Below are 19,068 nucleotides of genomic sequence, written 5' to 3' on the forward strand. Positions count from 1 at the left end.
CACTTCTTTATCTCCTTGGCTATTGTTGGTAGTGCTGCTATGAACATCGGGGTGCATGTGCCCCTTTGAATCAGCATTTTTTGTATCCTTTGGATAAATACCTAGTCGTGCAATTGCTGGATCATAGGGTGGTTCCATGTTTAACTTGTTGAGGAACCTCCATGCTGTTTTCCAGAGTGGCTGTACCAGTTTACATTTCCACCAATAGTGCAAGAGGGCTCCCCTTCTCCACATCCTCGCCAATATCTGTTCTTTCCTGAGTTAATTTTAGTCATTCTGTGTGGTATAAATGATATCTCATCATGATTTTGATTTGTATTTCCCTGATGATAAGTGATCTCTGGGGAAATGTGTGCTCATGTCTTCTCTCCATTTCGTAACTGGATTATTTATTTTTGGGATGTTGATTTTGATGAGTTCCTTATAGATTCTGGATACTAGCCCTTTACTAGATAGGTCATTTACAAATATCTTCTTCCATTTTGTTTGTTGCCTTTTAGTTCTGTTGATTGTTTTTTGTGCTGTGCAGAAACTTTTTATCTTGATGAAGCCCCAATTGTTCATTTTTGCATTGGTTTCCCTTGCCTCCAGTGATATGTCTAGTGATAAGTTGCTACAGCCAAGGTCACAGAGGTAGCTGTCTGTGTTCTCCTCTAGGATTTTGATGGTTTCCTGTCTCACATTTAGGTCTTTTATGCATTTTGAATTTATTTTTGTGTATGGTGTGAGAAAATGGTCTAGTTTCATTATTCTGCATGTGGCTGTCCAGTTTTCCCAACACCATTTGTTGAAGAGGCTGTCCTTTTTCCATTGGATATTCTTTCCTGCTTTGTTGAAGATTAGGTGACCATATAGTTGTAGGTCCATTTCTGGTTTCTCTATTCTGTTCCATTGATCTATGTGTCTGTTTTTATGTCCATTCCATACTCTCTTGTGATTACAGCTTTGTGATACAGCTTGAAGTCTGAGATTGTGATGCTTCCCACTTTGCTTTTCTTCTTCAACACTCCTTTAGCTATTTGAGTTCTTTTATGGTTCCATACAAATTTCAGTGTTGTTTGTTCTAGTTCTGTGAAAAATGCTGGTGTTATTTTGATAGGGATTTATTGACTGTGTAGATTCCTTTGGGTAGTACCTAGGCATTTTAGCAGTATTTGCTATTCCAATCCATGAGCATGGAATATTTTTACATTTCTTTGTGTCGTCTTCAATTTATTTCATAAATGTTCTATAGTTTTCAGATCTTTTACCTCTTTGGTTATATTTATTCCTAGCTATCTTATAGTTTTTGGAGCAATTATAAATGAGATCAAATCCTTGATTTCTTTTTCTGTTCCTTCATTATTGGTGTATCGAAGTGTAACAGACTTCTCTATCTTGATTTTTATATCTTGCAACTTTGCTGAATTCCTGTATCAGTTCTAGCAATTTTTTTTGGTGGCGTCTTTAGGATTTTATACATAGAGTATCATGTCATCTGTGAGAAGTGAAGATTTGATTTCTTCCTTGCCAACTAGGATGCCTTTTATTTCTTTTTGTTGGCTGATTGCTGAGGCTAGGACTTCTAGTACTATGTTGAATAACAGTGGTGAGAGTGGACATCACTGTCATGTTCCTGCTCTTAGGGGAATAGCTCTCAGTTTTTCCCCAGTGAGGATGATATTAGCTGTTTGTCTTTCATATATGGCCTATATGATGTTGAGGTATGTTCCTTCTATCCCTACCTTTTTGTTGAGGGTTTTTTTATCAAAATAGGCTGCTATATTTTGTCAAATGCTTTTTCTCCATCTATTGAGATTATCATATGGTTCTTATCCCTTCTTTTATTAATGTGGTGTATCATGTTGATTGATTTGTGGATATTGAACCACCCCTGCAGCCCAGGAACAAATCCCACTTGGTCATGGTGAATAATCCTTTTAATGTACTGTTGGACTCAATTAGCTAGTGTCTTGTTGAGAATTTTTGCATCTCTATTCATCAGGGATACTGGTCTATAATTTTCTTTTTTAGTGGGGTCATTGCCTGGTGTTGGAATCAAGGTAATGCTGGTCTCACAGAGTGAATTGGAAGTTTTCTTACATTTATATTTCTTGGGATAGCTTCAGAAGAATAGGAATTAATTCTTTAAATGTTTGGTAGAAGTTCCCTGGGAAGCCATCTGGCCCTGGACTCTTGTTTGTTGGGAGATTTTTGATTACTGACTCAATTTCCTTGCTGGTTATGGGTTTGTTCAAATTTTCTATTTCTTTCTATTTCAGTTTTGGTAGTTTATATGTTTCTAGGAGTTTATCCATTTCTTCCAATTTGCCCAATTTGTTGGCATATAAATGCTCATAATATATTTTATATTTGTTTGTATTTCTGTGGTGTTGGTTATGTTCTCTCCTCTTTCATTCATGATTTTATTTATTTGGGTCCTTTCTCTTTTCCTTTTGATAAGTCTGGATAGGGGATTATCATTTTTTTAATTCTTTCAAAAAAACTACTTCTTAGTTCTGTTTATCTTACTGATTTTTTTATTTCTATATTATTGATTTCCTCTCCTATCTTTAGTATTTCCCATCTTCTGCTGGTTTTAGGCTGTATTCACTGTTCATTTCCCAGCTCCTTTAGGTGTAAGGTTAGGTTGTGTATTTGAGACTTGCTTCTTGAGAAAGGCCTGCATTGCTATATACTTTCCTCTTAGGATCACTTTTGCTGCTTCCCAAAGGTTTTGGACTGTCTTGTTTTCATTTTCATTTGCTTCCATGTATTTTTAAAAATTTCTTCTTTAATTTCCTCATTACCCATTCATTCTTTAGTAAGATGTTCTTTAACTTCTGTATATTTGTGGTCTTTCCAAATATTTTCTAGTGGTTGACTTCAAGTTTTATAATGTCATGGTCTGAAAATGTGCCTGATATGATCTTAATCTTTTTGTACTTGTTGAGGCCTGATTTGAGATCCAGTATGTGATCCATTCTCGAGAATGTTCCACTTGCACTTGAAAAGAATGTGTATTCTGCTTACTTTAGGATGAAATGCTCTGAATATATCTGTTAAGTCTATCTGGTCCAGTGTGTCATTCAAAGCCATTGTTTCCTTGTTGATCTTCTGCTTAGATGATCTGTTCATTGCTGTGAGTGGCGTGTTTAAATTCTTTACTATTACAGTATTATTATCAATTACTTTCTTTAAGTTCATTATTAATTGATTTTTACATTTGATTGCTCTCAATTTGAGAGCATATATATATTTACAATTGTTAGATCTTCTTGTTAGATAGATTCCTTTCTTGTGATACAGTGCCCTTCTTCATCTCTTATTGCAGTCTTACATACTGGTATAAGAATGGCTACTCCAGCTTTCTTTTGATGTCCATCAGCGTAATAGATGGTTCTCCAGCCCTCTCTTTCAATCTAGAGGTGTCTTTGGGTCAAAAATAAATCTCTTGATAAGTATCATGTTGGTGGACACAGTTTTTTCATCCAGTCTGATGCTCTATGTCTTTGATTCGAGCATCCAGCCCATTTACATTCAGAATAATTATTGATAGATATGAATATAGTGCTGGGATATTACCTATAAAGTGGCTGTTCCCGTAGATTGTCTCTATTCAGCGCTAGTATTTATTGCTTTTGGTCTCTCTTTCCCACTCTAAGGGTCCACTTTAATACTTCCTGCTGAGCTGGTTTAGTGTTCATGAACTCTTTTATTTTTTGCCTGTCTTGGAAACTCTTTATGTCTCGTTTTACTCTGAATGACAGCCTTACTGGATATAGTATTCTTAGCTGCATATTTTTCCCTTTTAGCAAGGTCAATGTATCATGCTTCTGGCCTGCCAAGTTTCTGTGAACAGGTCTGCTGCTAACCTTACATGTCTACCCTTGTAGGTTAAGGAATTTTTGTGCTTAGCTTTCAGAATGATCTCTTCTTTGTATTTTGCAAGTTTCACCATGATATGTCTTGGTGATACCTGTTTTTGTCGATTTTGAGAGGGAGTTCTTTGTGCCTCTTAGACTTGAATGCCCATTTCCTATGCCATTTAGGGAAATTCTCACCTGTAATTTGTTCAAATAAATCTTCTGCCCCCTTTTCCCACTCTTCTTATGGGACTCTTATGATACAGATATTATTGTCCTTCGTGAAATCACTGATTTCCCTAAGTCTATATTCATGATTTAACAGTTTTCTTTCCCTCTTCTTTTCAGTGTCATTATTTTACATAATTTTATCTTCTCTGTCACCTATTTTTTTTCATCCTTGTTATGTTTACATGCAGTTGGCATTACTTCTCAGTTATAACATTTTTTATTTCGGCCTGTTTTTAGGTCATTTATCTCTGCAGCCAGGGTTTCTCTGGTGTCATCTACATTTCTTTCAAGCTCAGCTAGTATCCTTATGACTGTTGTTCTAAATTCTTGCTCAGATATATTGTTTATATCTGTTTTGAGCAAATTTCTGGCTGTGATTTTTTTCTTGTTCTTTCTTTTGGGGAGAATTCCTCCATTTTGTCATTTTATCTAGGTTTCTGTCTTTTGCATGTTATGAAAACTTGTTATGTTTCCTACTCCTGAGAGTAATACTATATCAAGAAGGGTCTACACTGTCCAGAGCCTGAAACTTCAGGAAGTGTTTCTGATGTATGCTTTGTGCATTTCTGCTATGTCTTAGCTTTCCCACAGGTCAGACCTCAGTGGAGTTCCTCCTTGCTTGCAGTGGAGAGTGTTTGGATCTCTAACTAAGTGTGCCCTGATTTGTTTGTTAAGACAAGCCTGATTTAAAAAAAAAAAAAAAAAAAAAAAAAAAGCCTGATTCAAGAAAAAAGGGAAAGGAAGAAAAAAGAAAATAAGTAGACAAACAAATATAAACAAATGTAAGTCTGATTCCAAAGAAAAAGAAAGGAAAAAGAAAAAAAAGAAGTCTGATCCAAAAAATGAGAAGAGGAAACCAACTAACAAAGGAACAAAAACTCATAAGCCTGAATCAAAAGAAAAAAAAAAACTAACAAAAAATAAAATATAAAATAAAATATAAAAAGAAAAGAAAAGCTCATCCTAATGCAGCCAGACCTGAAGCTGACACTCTAGGGCACTCTATCATCAGCAGACCTGGTACATGTCAGGGGGCTTGTGATGGTCTTCTGAGGTAAAAGCCAGCTAGACTGGCTCACAATCAGACCTGCCTTGGTAAAGATTCAGGTGCTGAGTGCAGGGGAGTAGGGTTTGTTGTGGGGGATTCCAGCCTCTACTGGCAATGCTGTTTCTCTCTGAATTCTGACTGCATTGGGGGTCGGGGAGAGTGGAGTGGAAGATGGCATCATCCCTCCCTCTCATCCCAGGGAGGAGAACTCCTAGCTCCTGCTGCTTAGGAGGGCCTCACAGAAAAGTGAATAATCTCCCCTCCTGTGTCCCAGGCTTTGGTCGGATCCCTGATCAACCTGTCTGTGCCCAGGCCAGGGGCATGCCCAGTGCCATAGTTCTCCTGTGTTTTATCTCTAACCAGTGGCTGGGAATCAAAATTCCAAATCTTAAAGGACCTGTTCCCTTCCTGGGAGAGCCTGGCAGCACTGCACTGGGCACCGATCTGTCCCAGAAAAGTAGTTGCACTGCTTTGTAGGTGCCTGGGGTCTACGGTGAAGCACAGCAAAAAGCTGTGACCAGGTTAGTTGCCTTCTGTTTGCATCTGTGTCCCCTACTGTTGAAAGGCTGCTCAGTGGCTCCCAGCAGGCCTTTTGTCCCTGGAGAGGCAATATATGCCTTTCTAAATGTACTCCAGGAAGGGGATCATTTTCTCCCAGTGTGATCCAGGACATCCTCACAACACATCATCTTGTGCAAACCCTAGGCACCCCACTGCCCCACTATCTACTTCTCTCCCTGACTTCTCTCCCCAAAAGGGGCTCTCTCCCCTCCTTAGCACCTTAGCTTTTCTCTCCCCCAACTCACATCCCTGGATGTGCTTCTGTCACATTCACTCCCTCCAGTTGTGCAGATTGTTTTCTTAATTCTCAGATCTATGTCCTAGTTGTTCAAAATGATTTGATGTTGATCGAGCTGTGTTCGAGGGACAGTGCAAGCCCAGGCTACTCTACTACTCTGCCGTCTTCTCTAATATGGGGTTTTTACAGAGGGTTTTCCAGCAGAGAAATTACTGGTTCAAAGTATATGATTATTTTTAAGAAAATAGGTTAAAAATCATATTTATTTTTAGTAAACCACATTTCTTTCCAAAGAAGCTTTTATCATTTTACATTTCCACCCACAAAGTAAAAAAAAGGACCCATTTCATCCTAAAATATAATTTTGTCAAAAACTATTTAATTGTAATACATTGTTTTTAACTAGCAAAATCCTTAAATGAATTAATTACTCATTTTCCCATATGGCAGGGAAAATGTTGCTTTGTGTTTGGGCTGGTTCATTTGCTTGTACATATAATGCTCAACTTTTAAATCTTGTAAAGAGGTAGTATATCGTTCCCTTTCTCATATATTTTTGGAAAATATCCTTAATTTATAATGCTTCTATGTTTTCTATTATTGGATTATATACTCCATTATATTAGATTGCTTTATATTGATTAACAAGTTACAGTTGTTAGCAATTTTATAAGACAAGATTGCTTTGCTAATAATAAGAATATGACTTTTTAGTCTTTGAGTATATAATAATTTTACTTTGCTATTAATTGGGGACTAGTTAATCAATATTCTGACTTTTAATTCTTTATTTACTACTTCCCTCTAATTGCCTATCTTTTAAAGCACTTAATTTATGATTAATAACTTCACCAGGAAAGTTGCAGGAAATAAAAAACATAAACAAGCTGCAAATCAAAGTAATAAACAGTCTATGGTAATTTTATTAAGGTGGGTTTTTTTTTTAAGGGAGGATTTTGAATATTTTACCTGTTAATACTTTTAAAATTTATTTTTGGGAAGTGTGTGCCTTTCTTTCAGGTATCATTAAGGTAACAAAATTCAGCATATTAAAATATTCAAGCAGGCAAACAAAATTTTATTTACATTTATGCATTTATATGATAAAATTTCTGGAAGGAGCTCTAACTAATTTTACTTCTAGGGTTTTCTGTGGCTAAATCCCTTCTACATCCTTTACTTTGTGCTGCTGGGGACCTTTTGTGTCCTACAGTTCTGAGCTTTTCTTGGTCTTTACTTCACTTTTTTTTTGTCTCCCACTAATTGCCAGCTGGAGCAGAGTGATTCTGATATAATTTTAAAGATAACTTAATATTATTTTTCATTATCTTCTACAAGTAAATGCCTCTGTTTTAGAAAGAAAGCCTAGACAAGAAATAGCTATGTTCCCTTCCACATTTCAAATAAAGAACACTTGTAATTCATGCCTTACGTCTTTTATTATGAAGAATTCAAAAGCCTTAAGGGTAGGAAGCTAGGAAGCTGAAGCTAAGATTTTCTAATGGTTTGATGTCTCAGTGGAAACAGTTATTTTCTTTTTTAATCATGTGATTTATGACAGAAGATGGCCAGTTTACTGCCAGGTATCTATTGGGAACTGTCTAAATGCTTTACTGTTGTCTTAAATCTCTAGGTTTTATCTCCAGTTGAACATTTCGGATTTCTGTTTTCCCTTCTTGGTAACTATTCATGAAAAATCTTTACCTACTAGTATGCTATTTTATAAGATGAATCCTGAGCTGTCATTAAATAATACCTAAAAAAATAAATGATGAGCAAATTTTACGTTGATGAATACAGTTTTTAAAACTGCTTAATTTCATTATCTTTTTGTGAGTCATAAGTAGGTTTTTACAAGCTTACTCCATGAAGACTTAATTTTATTATTCTAAAGATAATCTATTGCTTGTTAAGTCTTAGTAACATATACTTTAGGCTTTGTCATTCATGGCATCTTCATAGAATGCATATTCTTATATATAATCATGACTATAAAGATCAATGTATAACAAACTGTCTTGACAAGTGGCATTTGCCTTATAAACATTCTCCATAAAACTTCACTCTTCCAATGTTGCCATGCTCAATAACTTTGTTTGTTGCACATTGTCTCAACATCAATAATTATATATAATAGCTACATTAAAAAAAGTTTCATATTTTGGAATATTCCTAATGTTTCACGTATATCCTTTCTTACCTCTATTCTAGTACCCTTTTGTTTCTCCTCCTGGATCCCAGGCCAGAAGACAGGGCTTATATCTGTCTATATCTTTTATCTTTAGTGCCTAACACATTGTTGACATCTGTGTAGACATTCAGTTGCAACTGTAGGATAAATTAAAGGAATATTTTGCTTTTTATAATTAAGGTCAAAGTTTTATTCTCAAAGGAACACATGCTTATATTAAAATTCAGACCTACAAAAGACTATAAATTAGTTCTACTCTTCAGAAATCAAGTTTAGGTAATAATAGCAGTCAGAGTGCCAACCATAGGAGCTGCTTTACCCAGGCAGGCCAGGTGATTATTTTGCCAGGCTCTGATGTTGGATCTGGGTGACAGAGAGAACATGAACTGACACCACCCCTTTCCTCTATCCTTTGGGATGCAATCTATTTTCTACCCAGGTGTCAAGATTTTAATCTTCTTCCAAAGCCATGAAATTTGTTGTGTCTTAGCTCAATAAATATAACTTCACCTGTTTTTATCAATCATCTTTACTCTGATTGAGACCTTTCATATGGCAGAGTTAAAAGTAAGTAGGAAAAAGACAGTTTTACAAAGATTACAAATACCTTTCTTTTTGGCCCACACCAGCCATTGTATGGGGATTCAGTTAGCAGTATATACAATCAAGAGCTTATTATCCCCATTCTCTAGGACCCTGTTGATCCGAAAAGAGATGGCTGTATCAGAATTAAGTTTGAATATGCTAGTCTCTCTTTTGCCTGGGCTGTTACCTAGTAGTATACTAATCAGGTTGGCTTGGGGTTCCTGTTACAGGAAAGAAAAATGTGCCATGTCCAGCAAAGGATGAGTGGAATCTTGTATTTTCAAAATAGTTTTACATAGTTTCCTACCCCTTTCATCCAGATCATTAGTAGGTGATCAAGAAAAGATGAATTTTTGGGGAGAAAGGCCAAATTTAGTGAGCCAACTGCTTTGCTCAAGTGGATGGACTGGGAGGTGATTAGAAGGTTGGTCACATATTTTTTTCAGTCTTTTTTGAGGATGTCATTCCAACATTCATCAAAAAACTCTGAATGGTAGGAAGTGTGGAAAATATATCTAATATTGTCATTATTGTTCTATTGTTGGGTGGCCTTTATGATGAAAGACATACTATTGTCAGACTGTGGATGGCCTGGAAATCAAAAAACACGACCCAGTTTAGTTTTGTGGGCCACAGTGGTATGGCCAAAGGTGGCTGATTAGACTATGACAGCAGCACTATAGCCTGAGACCAGGCAGGATTGTGACTTGGGTAGGTTGGTGACTTCGGTGCCTGTACTAAACCTGCCACACTCAGACAGAGTTATAGGTATGAGCCCTTCCCCCCCCAACTCCCCCCCCCCAACTTCTGAACCATAATTGTACAGGAGGTACATATGGCCTTCTGTCCACTCTGGTGACAGGATAACTCAGCCTTATCCTTTTTCTTTTTTAAAGATTATTTATATATTTATTTATTCATGAGGGACATAGAGAGGCAGAGAGGCATGGGCAGTGGGAGAAGCAGGCTCCCTCAAGGGAGCCTGATACAGGACTCAATTCTAGAACCCCAGGATCACTCCCTGAGCCAAACCAGGCACTCAACCACTGAGCCATCAGACGTCCCCCTCAACCTTATCCTTAATCATCTTTTTGTTCTTAAAACAGCTGAGATCTGATTAGAGCAGACAATAGGTGTCAGAGGGCATGGAAGGAGAGAACAGCTTTATGTCAGTTAACAAGTTTGTATTTATTTTCAATTTAGAGTGACTGATCACCTACAGCGGAGCCAAACAAATATTATGTTTTTGATTTTCATTATTATTATTGCCAGTACTTGTTTAATTTTACCACATTTTTATTGGAGCTTTTACTTCTCAGTCCTTTAATTCACTCATTCAACAAATGTTCATCAACCTATTTTATGCTAAAAACTGTTTTTAGTATCTTAAGAATAGCATGGAAAATAATGGACATAATATTATGGGGAAAGTAAGCAATAAATAAACATGTACTTGTGATATGCACTCTGAATAAATTATCTAAGTATATGACATAGATGGTGGCAGGGCATTATGTTGGTCCAGAAAATAAATCTCTAAGGATATGACATAGATGGTGGCAGGGCATTATGTTGGTCCAGAAAATAAATCTCTAAGGATATGAGCAGTGATCTGAATAAAAGGTACAGGGTGTGCCATTGAATTATTTAGGGAAAGAGTGTTCACGGAGAACTTCAAGCATGAAGATTCTAGATTTCATTGAGTGAAGGAGCAAGAGAGATGGAAGGTGAGGTCTTAAAGGCAGTCAGGATCCAGATTTGGTTGAATGCTATAGGTCAAGATAAGGATTTGGAATTTATTTTAAATGTGATAGAAAGTTATTGGTCAATAGTAAACAGAACACAGAAGAGATTAAATTTAAATTTTAACAGGATCATCCTGACTTCTGTGCAGAGAGATTATTATGGGAGTGCATTTAAGAAGATAAGGATAGGGATCCCTGGGTGGCGCAGTGGTTTAGCGCCTGCCTTTGGCCCAGGGCACGATCCTGGAGACCCGGGATCAAATCCCACGTCGGGCTCCCGGGGCATGGAGCCTGCTTTTCCCTCTGCCTATGTCTCTGCCTCTCTCTCTGTGACTATCATAAATAAATAAATTAATTAATTAAAAAAAAAGATTAAAAAAAAAAGAAGATAAGGATAGCATATGATTGAGTGATAGAACTTCTAGGCATATGCTCAAGAGAAATGAATACATGTGTCCATATAAATATTTGTGCATGAAAGTCCAGAGCTACATTATTAATAATAACCAAAATTTTTATATTATGAATATCACTAGTCATAATAACCAATTCAAAATAGACAAACTGATAAATGAATAAATAAATTGTGGTATGCCTATACAATGGAATATTATTTGTGAAGAAAAAGAAATGAAGTGCTGGTATATGCTACAACATGGATATGAAAATATTATGCTAAGTGAAGAAGACTTAGTGATATATATGCTAGTTGAAAGCCACATTCTAAAATACTGGGGGTTAGGACTTCACATATGAATTTTGGGGGATGGTTGTGGCAAAATTCATAATAACAATCCATAACAACCAGTGCTGGAGTTTTATTTATTTGTTTGTTTGTTTATTCCTTTAAAAAATTTTTATTTTTGTTTTTTAAATTTAAATTCAATTAATTAACATATAGTGTATTATTAGTTTCAGAGGTGGAGTTCAGTGATTCATCAGTTGTACACTCAATGCTCATTACATCTTGTGTCCTCTTTAATGTCCATCACTCAGTTACCGTACCCCCCAACCCCCAGTGCTAGAGTTTTAAAAACTTAAATATATTGGAGTGAGAAAAGGAATATGTGAGACATGTGAAATCTTGTTCTCATATAACTTACTATTTAAGAAAGAGGAACAGCTAATAAACAAATTGAAAATCCAATTAATCTTTTACTATGTTTGGGGATCATAATACAAAGAAGAAAGATAAAATGTGTTAAGAAGTACAGAGTGACTACATTGTGTGTGTTATTTTATATAGGTTGATAGGAAAGCTCTCCAAGATTTGACATTTGAGCAGGAAGGAAGTAAGGTCTGAAGGAAGTAAGAGCAGGGAGCCCTGACCATGCCATGACAGAGAAAACAGCATATGCAAATACCCTGAGGCATTGTATATGTAAGGAACAGTCTGGAGACTCAAGTCCCTGCCAAAGAGAACAATTAGGAAAAGGGTCAGAGAGATATTCATCAGAGGATCAAATGATAGCTATACAAACATTTTGTTTTTGCCTTAAAAAATGAGGTATAACTTGTATTTGTGATTATTAAATATAAAATGCTATAATTTGTGATACAATCATTAATAATAAATGTATTTGTGATGCTCATCTTGTCCTCTGATGTCCTGAATACACACATACTGAATATATACTACTTTTGAAAGGATGGGCAAAGAAAATTCTCATTCTTTTCTCTCATTCTTTTGATGATGTTCATGATGATAATAATATTAATTACTATTACTACTGATTATAACTAATGTATATTGAGCCCTCCTAAGTGCTTGCATGCATTAGTTTATTCAATACTCATCATAGCCTGTGAGGTTATTATTGTACACATTTTCTGATTAGGAAACTGAGGCATAGATATAAGTAACTTGAATTAAGTCATACAATTAGTCAACATTGGAATTCGGATTCAACCCATGGCATTCTAACTCTGCACTACATAATTTTAGATCTTATGCTAAGGTGCCTCCTAACAGTCACATTTTATGATATGAGTTATTCAACTTTCCTTAGTTGAAATGCAAGTGAAGGCCTTTTTAAAAAAATTCTATTCCACTTTTTCCACATAGACATTCATTTGGCATCATTGTTGCTTCTTTCTCTCTTAGTATACATTCCTGTGTGTTTGTGATTTTTTTATAGTGGACCCATTGGTTTAGGCTATGGGTAGCTCATCTTGATCTTTTGATCTTCATTCATACATAGATCAGTCTTCCTGTCAAGCATACCTGTGGCTGATGCAGAGTATTTGTTTCAGTGCTTACACATTAGATTTATCAGTCCGTATAGCAAATTCTGCACATTTGTCCAGTCATCAGCTCACAGAAGCTCCTGCATAGCTATGTAAGACACTTGAAGTATGCTGGTGCCTGAGACTTCTAGGAGCACTAGCAGCAATCCTATACTAGCTCCCGGGATCCTTTGGCAGCCTGACATATAGCCTCACAAAGTAGATTGAATAAATTTGCACCTATTATGCAATTTTCTACAAAATAAAATATATGAGTACAGAAAAAAATATGTCTAGTAGCAACTAAAGTAGACTCTCCATGCAAGTGATAACCTCCTAATTCAAAAACAAACAAAAACCCTTTTTCTCCTTATTTAAAAACGTATTCACTAAATTCCTAAGCTCTATCTAGATGTTTTAAAATTTGAAATCTATTTTTGATCAATAAGAAAATGGTGCATATGTTTAAACAAAAATCCTGTAATAGGTCATAGAATATCTGTCTGATATGATTTGGTGGGCGAGAAGAAAAAGAAAGGCAATTGACTAGCAAGATGGTACTTGATGATTTTCTTTTAAAAGTATTGCTGCCTAAAAAAATAAAAGTATTCCCACCTAGAGAAATACTTTTAGAGAGAAATAACTGCTCAAAAGAGAGTGAAACAATTAGGAAAGGGGCTGTGTTTTCAGATAGAAGAGGCTGTAGTTTATGCAAGTTAGTCATGTTCCACATTGGTTTGGCAAGCCAGTGCTATTGCAGAACTTGGATTTGGTTTGAGAAATCGAGAAGTGTTTGCAAATAAGTAGAAGCTTATTGGAATAAAAACAGTATACAGATGCTGATTCTCTTAAATTAACGTGGGCCACCAACTGTGCTTATTTGGTTACTGTTAGTGTGTATATTATACCATCTTTTTGCTCAATCAGTTTTGTTCTTGTGAAGCGTATAAGAATATATGAGATTACTATTACACGAGTGCCAGCAGATAAAACTTATAAATGATAAAATTTAGTGTATTTTTAAGGTAGAGGTGTTCTCAAGGTAGAGATATACCTTGATATATATATATATATATAGAGAGAGAGAGAGAGAGAGAGACAGAGAGACAGAGAGACAGAGAGAGAAAGATATATAGAACTTGAAATATATGAGGAAAGACTGTTTTACGAATAAACAAAAATTAAAATAGTAGTGTAGTTTTATCACTTAAAATAGTTAGGAGACTTCCCTCAGTGCTAATGACTTGATATATAACTCTATCAGGCTATGAAATTAGAATAATTTGAATAATGCTTGAAATGGCAATAAGATATGGTTTTGACTTTTTATTATAACTAAAGTTAATATTAAATTCCGAATAACCTTAACTGTTAAGCTCTTATTAGGAAATGTCTTATCTTAGACATTTTTAATATTTAATATTAAGTGATTTCACATTTTTTATTATAATATTTTTTATATTTTCATTTAAAAATGTTCTCATACTTTATCTCACTTAAGCCTTACAATATTTTGTGAGGTGAATACGACAGGAAATATGTTACAAGTAAAGGCAGTGAAGCACAGAGCGGCAAAATGCCTACCCAGAGATATCTTTTCATTTGATGACAGAGCCAGGGATGATATTGGTTATGCCTTTTATTATAGATCTCTGTATAACATATAAGATATTTTATTATAGGATCTTTTATTTTAAGATATTCCTGTCCTAAATCTGGGGAATGGCCATTTGGTAACCATCAGTGTCATATATGCTTTTCTGTGGGACTTTTTTTCCACAATAAACTGAAGGGAACTACTTTATCATAGGACCAAAGAAAGAACATTTGACTTGAATTGTTTCATATCTCCTATTCAGTAAAGAATACACAAAGCAACAGGAAATATACATAGGCAATTATTCCCCTGTTATCAAGTTTAATGGTTGAGTTCCAATGTTTAGTTATACTATTTATGGAAAAATGGAGTTGAAGTGAAATAAAGGAGATAATTAACATGCCATTTTTTCAAGAAAAATAATAAGCAAACAGATAAACCCCAAATATCATGTATTCCCTAGATTTGCACATTTTGCACCTTTCTTTTATTAATCTTTGTATGCTAAATACATGTAAATTTAATGTAGATATTGAAAATACACTCTGTTCTGATTTTTTTCAACCGTCACTCTAAATTTTAATTCATTATGAGTCTGGGTAGGTTATAACAGGCAGCAGCATTTGTTTTGCTTTATGATCCAGAGTCAACTGCCATTAATTTAAAGAGCTGCCTCAGCAAATTGCACTTTGATGTTTTTGAGACAGGTATTTATGAAATATTCCAAGTATCTTTGTATTTAATAGCTCTTCTTCCCAATATCTTCCAACACTATGTTACTTATGTTATGTTACTTCCAGCTCACATCAGAAATTTTATATTTCAGTTGATATTATTTTATTTTATTTTTTTAGAGAGAGAGTGAGTGGGGGTGAGGGAGGGGCAGAGGGAGAGGGAAAGAGAATCCCAAGCAACCAACATGGGGCTCAGTCCCACCACCCTTGAGATCATGACGGGAGCTGAAATCAAGAGTTGGACACCCAACTGACTGAGCCACTCAGGAGCCCCACAATTGATATTATTTTATTTTATTTTTTATTTTTACTTTTTTGAAGATTTTATTTATTCACTTAACAGAGAGAGAAAGAGTGCAGGGGGAGCAGCAGAGAGAGGGAGTGGGAGAAGCAGGCTCCCCGCTGAGCAAGGAGCTGGATGGGGGACTCAATCCCAAGACCCCGGGATCATGATCTGAGCCTAAGGCAGACGCTTAACCTACTGAGCCACCCAGGCACCCTGATATTATTTTAAATGTAGCAAATGATATGAGAATATTTTTGGCTTGTTATATTTACAGTACATGGTTTAGCTATAAATTTATTGTAAATAAATTAATGAGGTAGCCATTACTCTTTATAGTATAAATTTTAAAAATATGTTTACATTGTTAATTCTACACTTCCTTTGAATATCTCTCAATAATTTTGCACTTATATTTTATGTTTTTTTTTTAGAATTTGTGCTTTGGTTATTTTAAGTCACTTTAATATTTTGTTTTCCTTCTGCTAATTTTTTTGAATGTGTAATATGTATTCTAAAATATACATTTGTTGTGGATATTTTCTTTGCAGACCAGGTGGGTTTTTACAGCTAAGTAACTGATGACTTATTTCATACATTAGTCCTTTTTGAGAATTTGAGAATTTTTGTTTGTTTCATGTTAATATTAATAATTATCTATTCTGCAGGATGTTTTACAAGCATTATTGTGGTTAGTCCTTATAGCAAATCTTTAGGTTTGGCATTTTAATTTTCATTTTATAGACAAGAAAACAGAGGCTTAAAAGGGCTCCCCAGAGGGGAGCCTGGGTGGCACACTCTGTTAAGTGTCTGACTCTGGTTCAGGTTGTAATCTTGTGGGGTGAGATCCAGCCTCACGTCGGGCTCTAGGCTCAGTATGGAGTCTGCTTGAGTTGAGGTTCTTTCTTTTTTTCTTTCTTTTTTTTTTGATTTGCTTTCCTTTTTTTTTTTTTAAGATTTTATTTATTCATTCATTCATGAAAGACACACATAGAGAGAGACACAGAGACACAGGCAGAGGGAGAAGCAGGCTCCATGCAGGGAGCCCGATGTGGGACTTGATCCCGGGTCTCCAAGATCACGCCCTGGGCCAAAGGCAGGGGTTAAACCGCTGAGCCACCCAGGGATCCCTTGAGGTTCTTTCTCCATCTCCCTCTGCCCCTCCCATTCATGCTAGCTCTCTCAAATAAGTAAATAAATATTAAAAAAAATTTTTTAAAGAGTCCCACAGAAAGGTGAACAATGCAGGCCTATCTGTGTATAAAGGTCAGTTCTTAGCTACTATCATATATTGTATCCCAGGATGATTTCTGATTCTGCAGTATTGGCTCCTCAGAAGTGTTGAACCGGTAAATTCAGGGTTCCTCTATTTGACAATCTGGTGCTCTACAGAGTTTCATGATAGGACTTCTTAAGAAAAGAATACAATCTGAAGAAATCAAAGAGTTGTCAAGTGCCCAGCAGAGTAGTGACAGATCTGGGATTAGCTGTTAGAATTTTAGCCACCTGGCTTGCTTACAGTTTTCACTTATTTAGGTTTTTCATTCTGAATTTGAAGGCTGAGTGCTGATATAGATGGAAATATTAAATCTCATGTTATATCTCTTATGCAAAACAAACTATACAATAATGAAATTTTCTTTTCCTCCTCCTTTTTTTAATACAGTGGGATGCATCCTGCTTTTACATTGGAGCTCACCCCTGTGGCTTGGATTTATCACTGTAGCATCTGTGTCCAATCTATGTGTTAACTAGAAATCAAGGGAAGACATGAGGAGGTTTGTTTACTGCAAGGTGGTTCTAGCCACTTCACTGATGTGGGTTCTTGTTGACGTCTTCTTACTCCTGTACTTCAGTGAATGTAACAAATGTGATGACAAGAAGGAGAGATCCCTGTTACCTGCACTCAGGGGTAAGTGCTTATGAAGCAAATGTTGCTTTTATAGAGATGAGAGTTGTGGTGACTCTTGACAAAACATGAAACTTTGAAATAGGGAATTTTTTTTTAAGCTATTGAGTTAGAAGAGCATTTTGTCAGAACTTTAATGTCCATTTAACTGTGGGAAAGCTACTTTCTCAGCCTCAGGAGTCTTGTTGGAAGAAATGAGAAGAGTTAGCTAACCTCCAAGGTACCTTCCAATTTTAATAATTCCAGTGTTCGATGATGGTTCGGAAGGAACAATTTTGTGAACATTCAAACTGGACTGAATTTAAAGTTTAGGCTTCCAGAAGGAAAAGCCCTTGGAGGCTAAACACATAACATAAAAGGGAAAAGCTACTGAAGTGAGATAGAGGAGATGGTAGCAAAAGGTAAGGACACATGACACACCTACAGATTTCCAAAAACAATAAAACAAACTTTTTTTTTTAAAACAAACAACTTTTTAAACAAAACATATATTGATGGCCAGATTCAATCTATGGGCACCAGATTGATGCCTTTCTAATTTCAAGTACACAATTAACGTCACATTAGCTCACTATTATATCCTTCTTTATGGACCAGTTTCAATGACTACATAAGAAACCTAATGATTTTTAAAGTGGTGATTTTTTTAAGTCAAGTTACAGGGATTCATTTTCTGCAGTTATTCCAAATAACTTTCTCTATGCTTTTTGTTAACAACTTCTAGATTTATTAAAATATTTCCATAATACTCCTAGTATAGGGGTGCTTCTAACATACTTAGGATGCTTGAAATTAGTTTTATTATCATTATATTAAATATTGTTTTTCTTGAAATCTAGTTTATATTAATTCTCTACTTAGCAAAAGTTTTTTTTTTTAATAAATATAACAAAAGACAAGCTTTGAGACCCATTTGGAATGTTTGTACCTTTTGAAAAAGAGAATCTAAATTACTGACATGAGGACATGAGTTTTGCCTTTGTTTAATGAATGTAGTCTACTTTTAATGCTACAGATATTTTTGAGGTTATTCATTAATCAAAGTATGTGAATAAACATAATTTCATTGATACTATTTGGTTATATGAGGCTTAGGAAACACAGAAGAGCGTTTCCAAAAATTAGTTTTGTTAAAAGAGTATTTTCAACTTTTCTTTCACTTTAGATTGCAGTAATGCTCTTGCTCAATTGAAGAAATTCTATCTTCCTCTTTTTCAAAATGAGTTTGACTCACTGTAATTTTTGACTGGCAAAAAAAATTGAAAGTACATTGGAAGTGACTGAGCCTAGACCCATTTAGGTAGTTTATATGCATATTTTATGCCTTTATGCTAGAATTATTCAAAGAGGAGAACTTTATGAGTCTATCGGTTTTTGATAGATGAACATGGGGATTGATATGCTCATCTTTGGTTAAAATCCCAGAGAAAAATCCTCCTTCTCTACTTCTTTGTTAAATCAGTTGAGCTGCTGCTTGGCTGAAAGTGGAAATGTGTTTTGGTGGATCTCATCAGTTTGGAATGATCACTTTGTCATTTGTTGAATAGAGCCATCTAGATTGGTCACAAAAATATGTCATCGTCTGATTCAGCAAAACTATGACAGCTTATTCTGCAAGTACAAAAAAGTACAGCTTTGCTGATTTAAGTCCTTAATGCTCAGTCTTAAATCTCAAAATGTGAAATTTAATGATGCAAGGCAAAACAAGTAATTTTTTCTCATACTTAAGTTGTAAAATTAAACTGTATTCTCCTTATTTTTAAGACTTGTTTAATGTTGTACATTAATATTTGTCTTGAGCAAATGGAAATGACTTTAGGGTTTTAATTGTATTTTCTATTGTTATTTATTATTTTAGAATATTAACTTTATTTA

The 19,068-nt window shown here is 35.2% G+C and overlaps 1 protein-coding gene across 3 annotated transcripts in view; it reads left to right on the top strand.

Moving 5' to 3' along the window:
- The window catches only part of GALNT13 (polypeptide N-acetylgalactosaminyltransferase 13), a 576,595-nt gene that overhangs the window by 92,125 nt on the left and 465,402 nt on the right, over nt 1–19,068 (top strand). For all 3 annotated transcript variants that reach the window (XM_038584527.1, XM_038584526.1, XM_038584528.1), the window contains one exon: nt 16,951–17,196. In XM_038584527.1, coding sequence (XP_038440455.1) covers nt 17,055–17,196 — 142 coding nt within the window. In that variant the 5' untranslated portion in view covers nt 16,951–17,054. The remainder of the gene's footprint in view (nt 1–16,950; nt 17,197–19,068) is intronic.

Source organism: Canis lupus, chromosome 36, assembly GCF_011100685.1.
Source record: "Canis lupus familiaris isolate Mischka breed German Shepherd chromosome 36, alternate assembly UU_Cfam_GSD_1.0, whole genome shotgun sequence".
Lineage (NCBI taxonomy): Eukaryota > Metazoa > Chordata > Mammalia > Carnivora > Canidae > Canis > Canis lupus.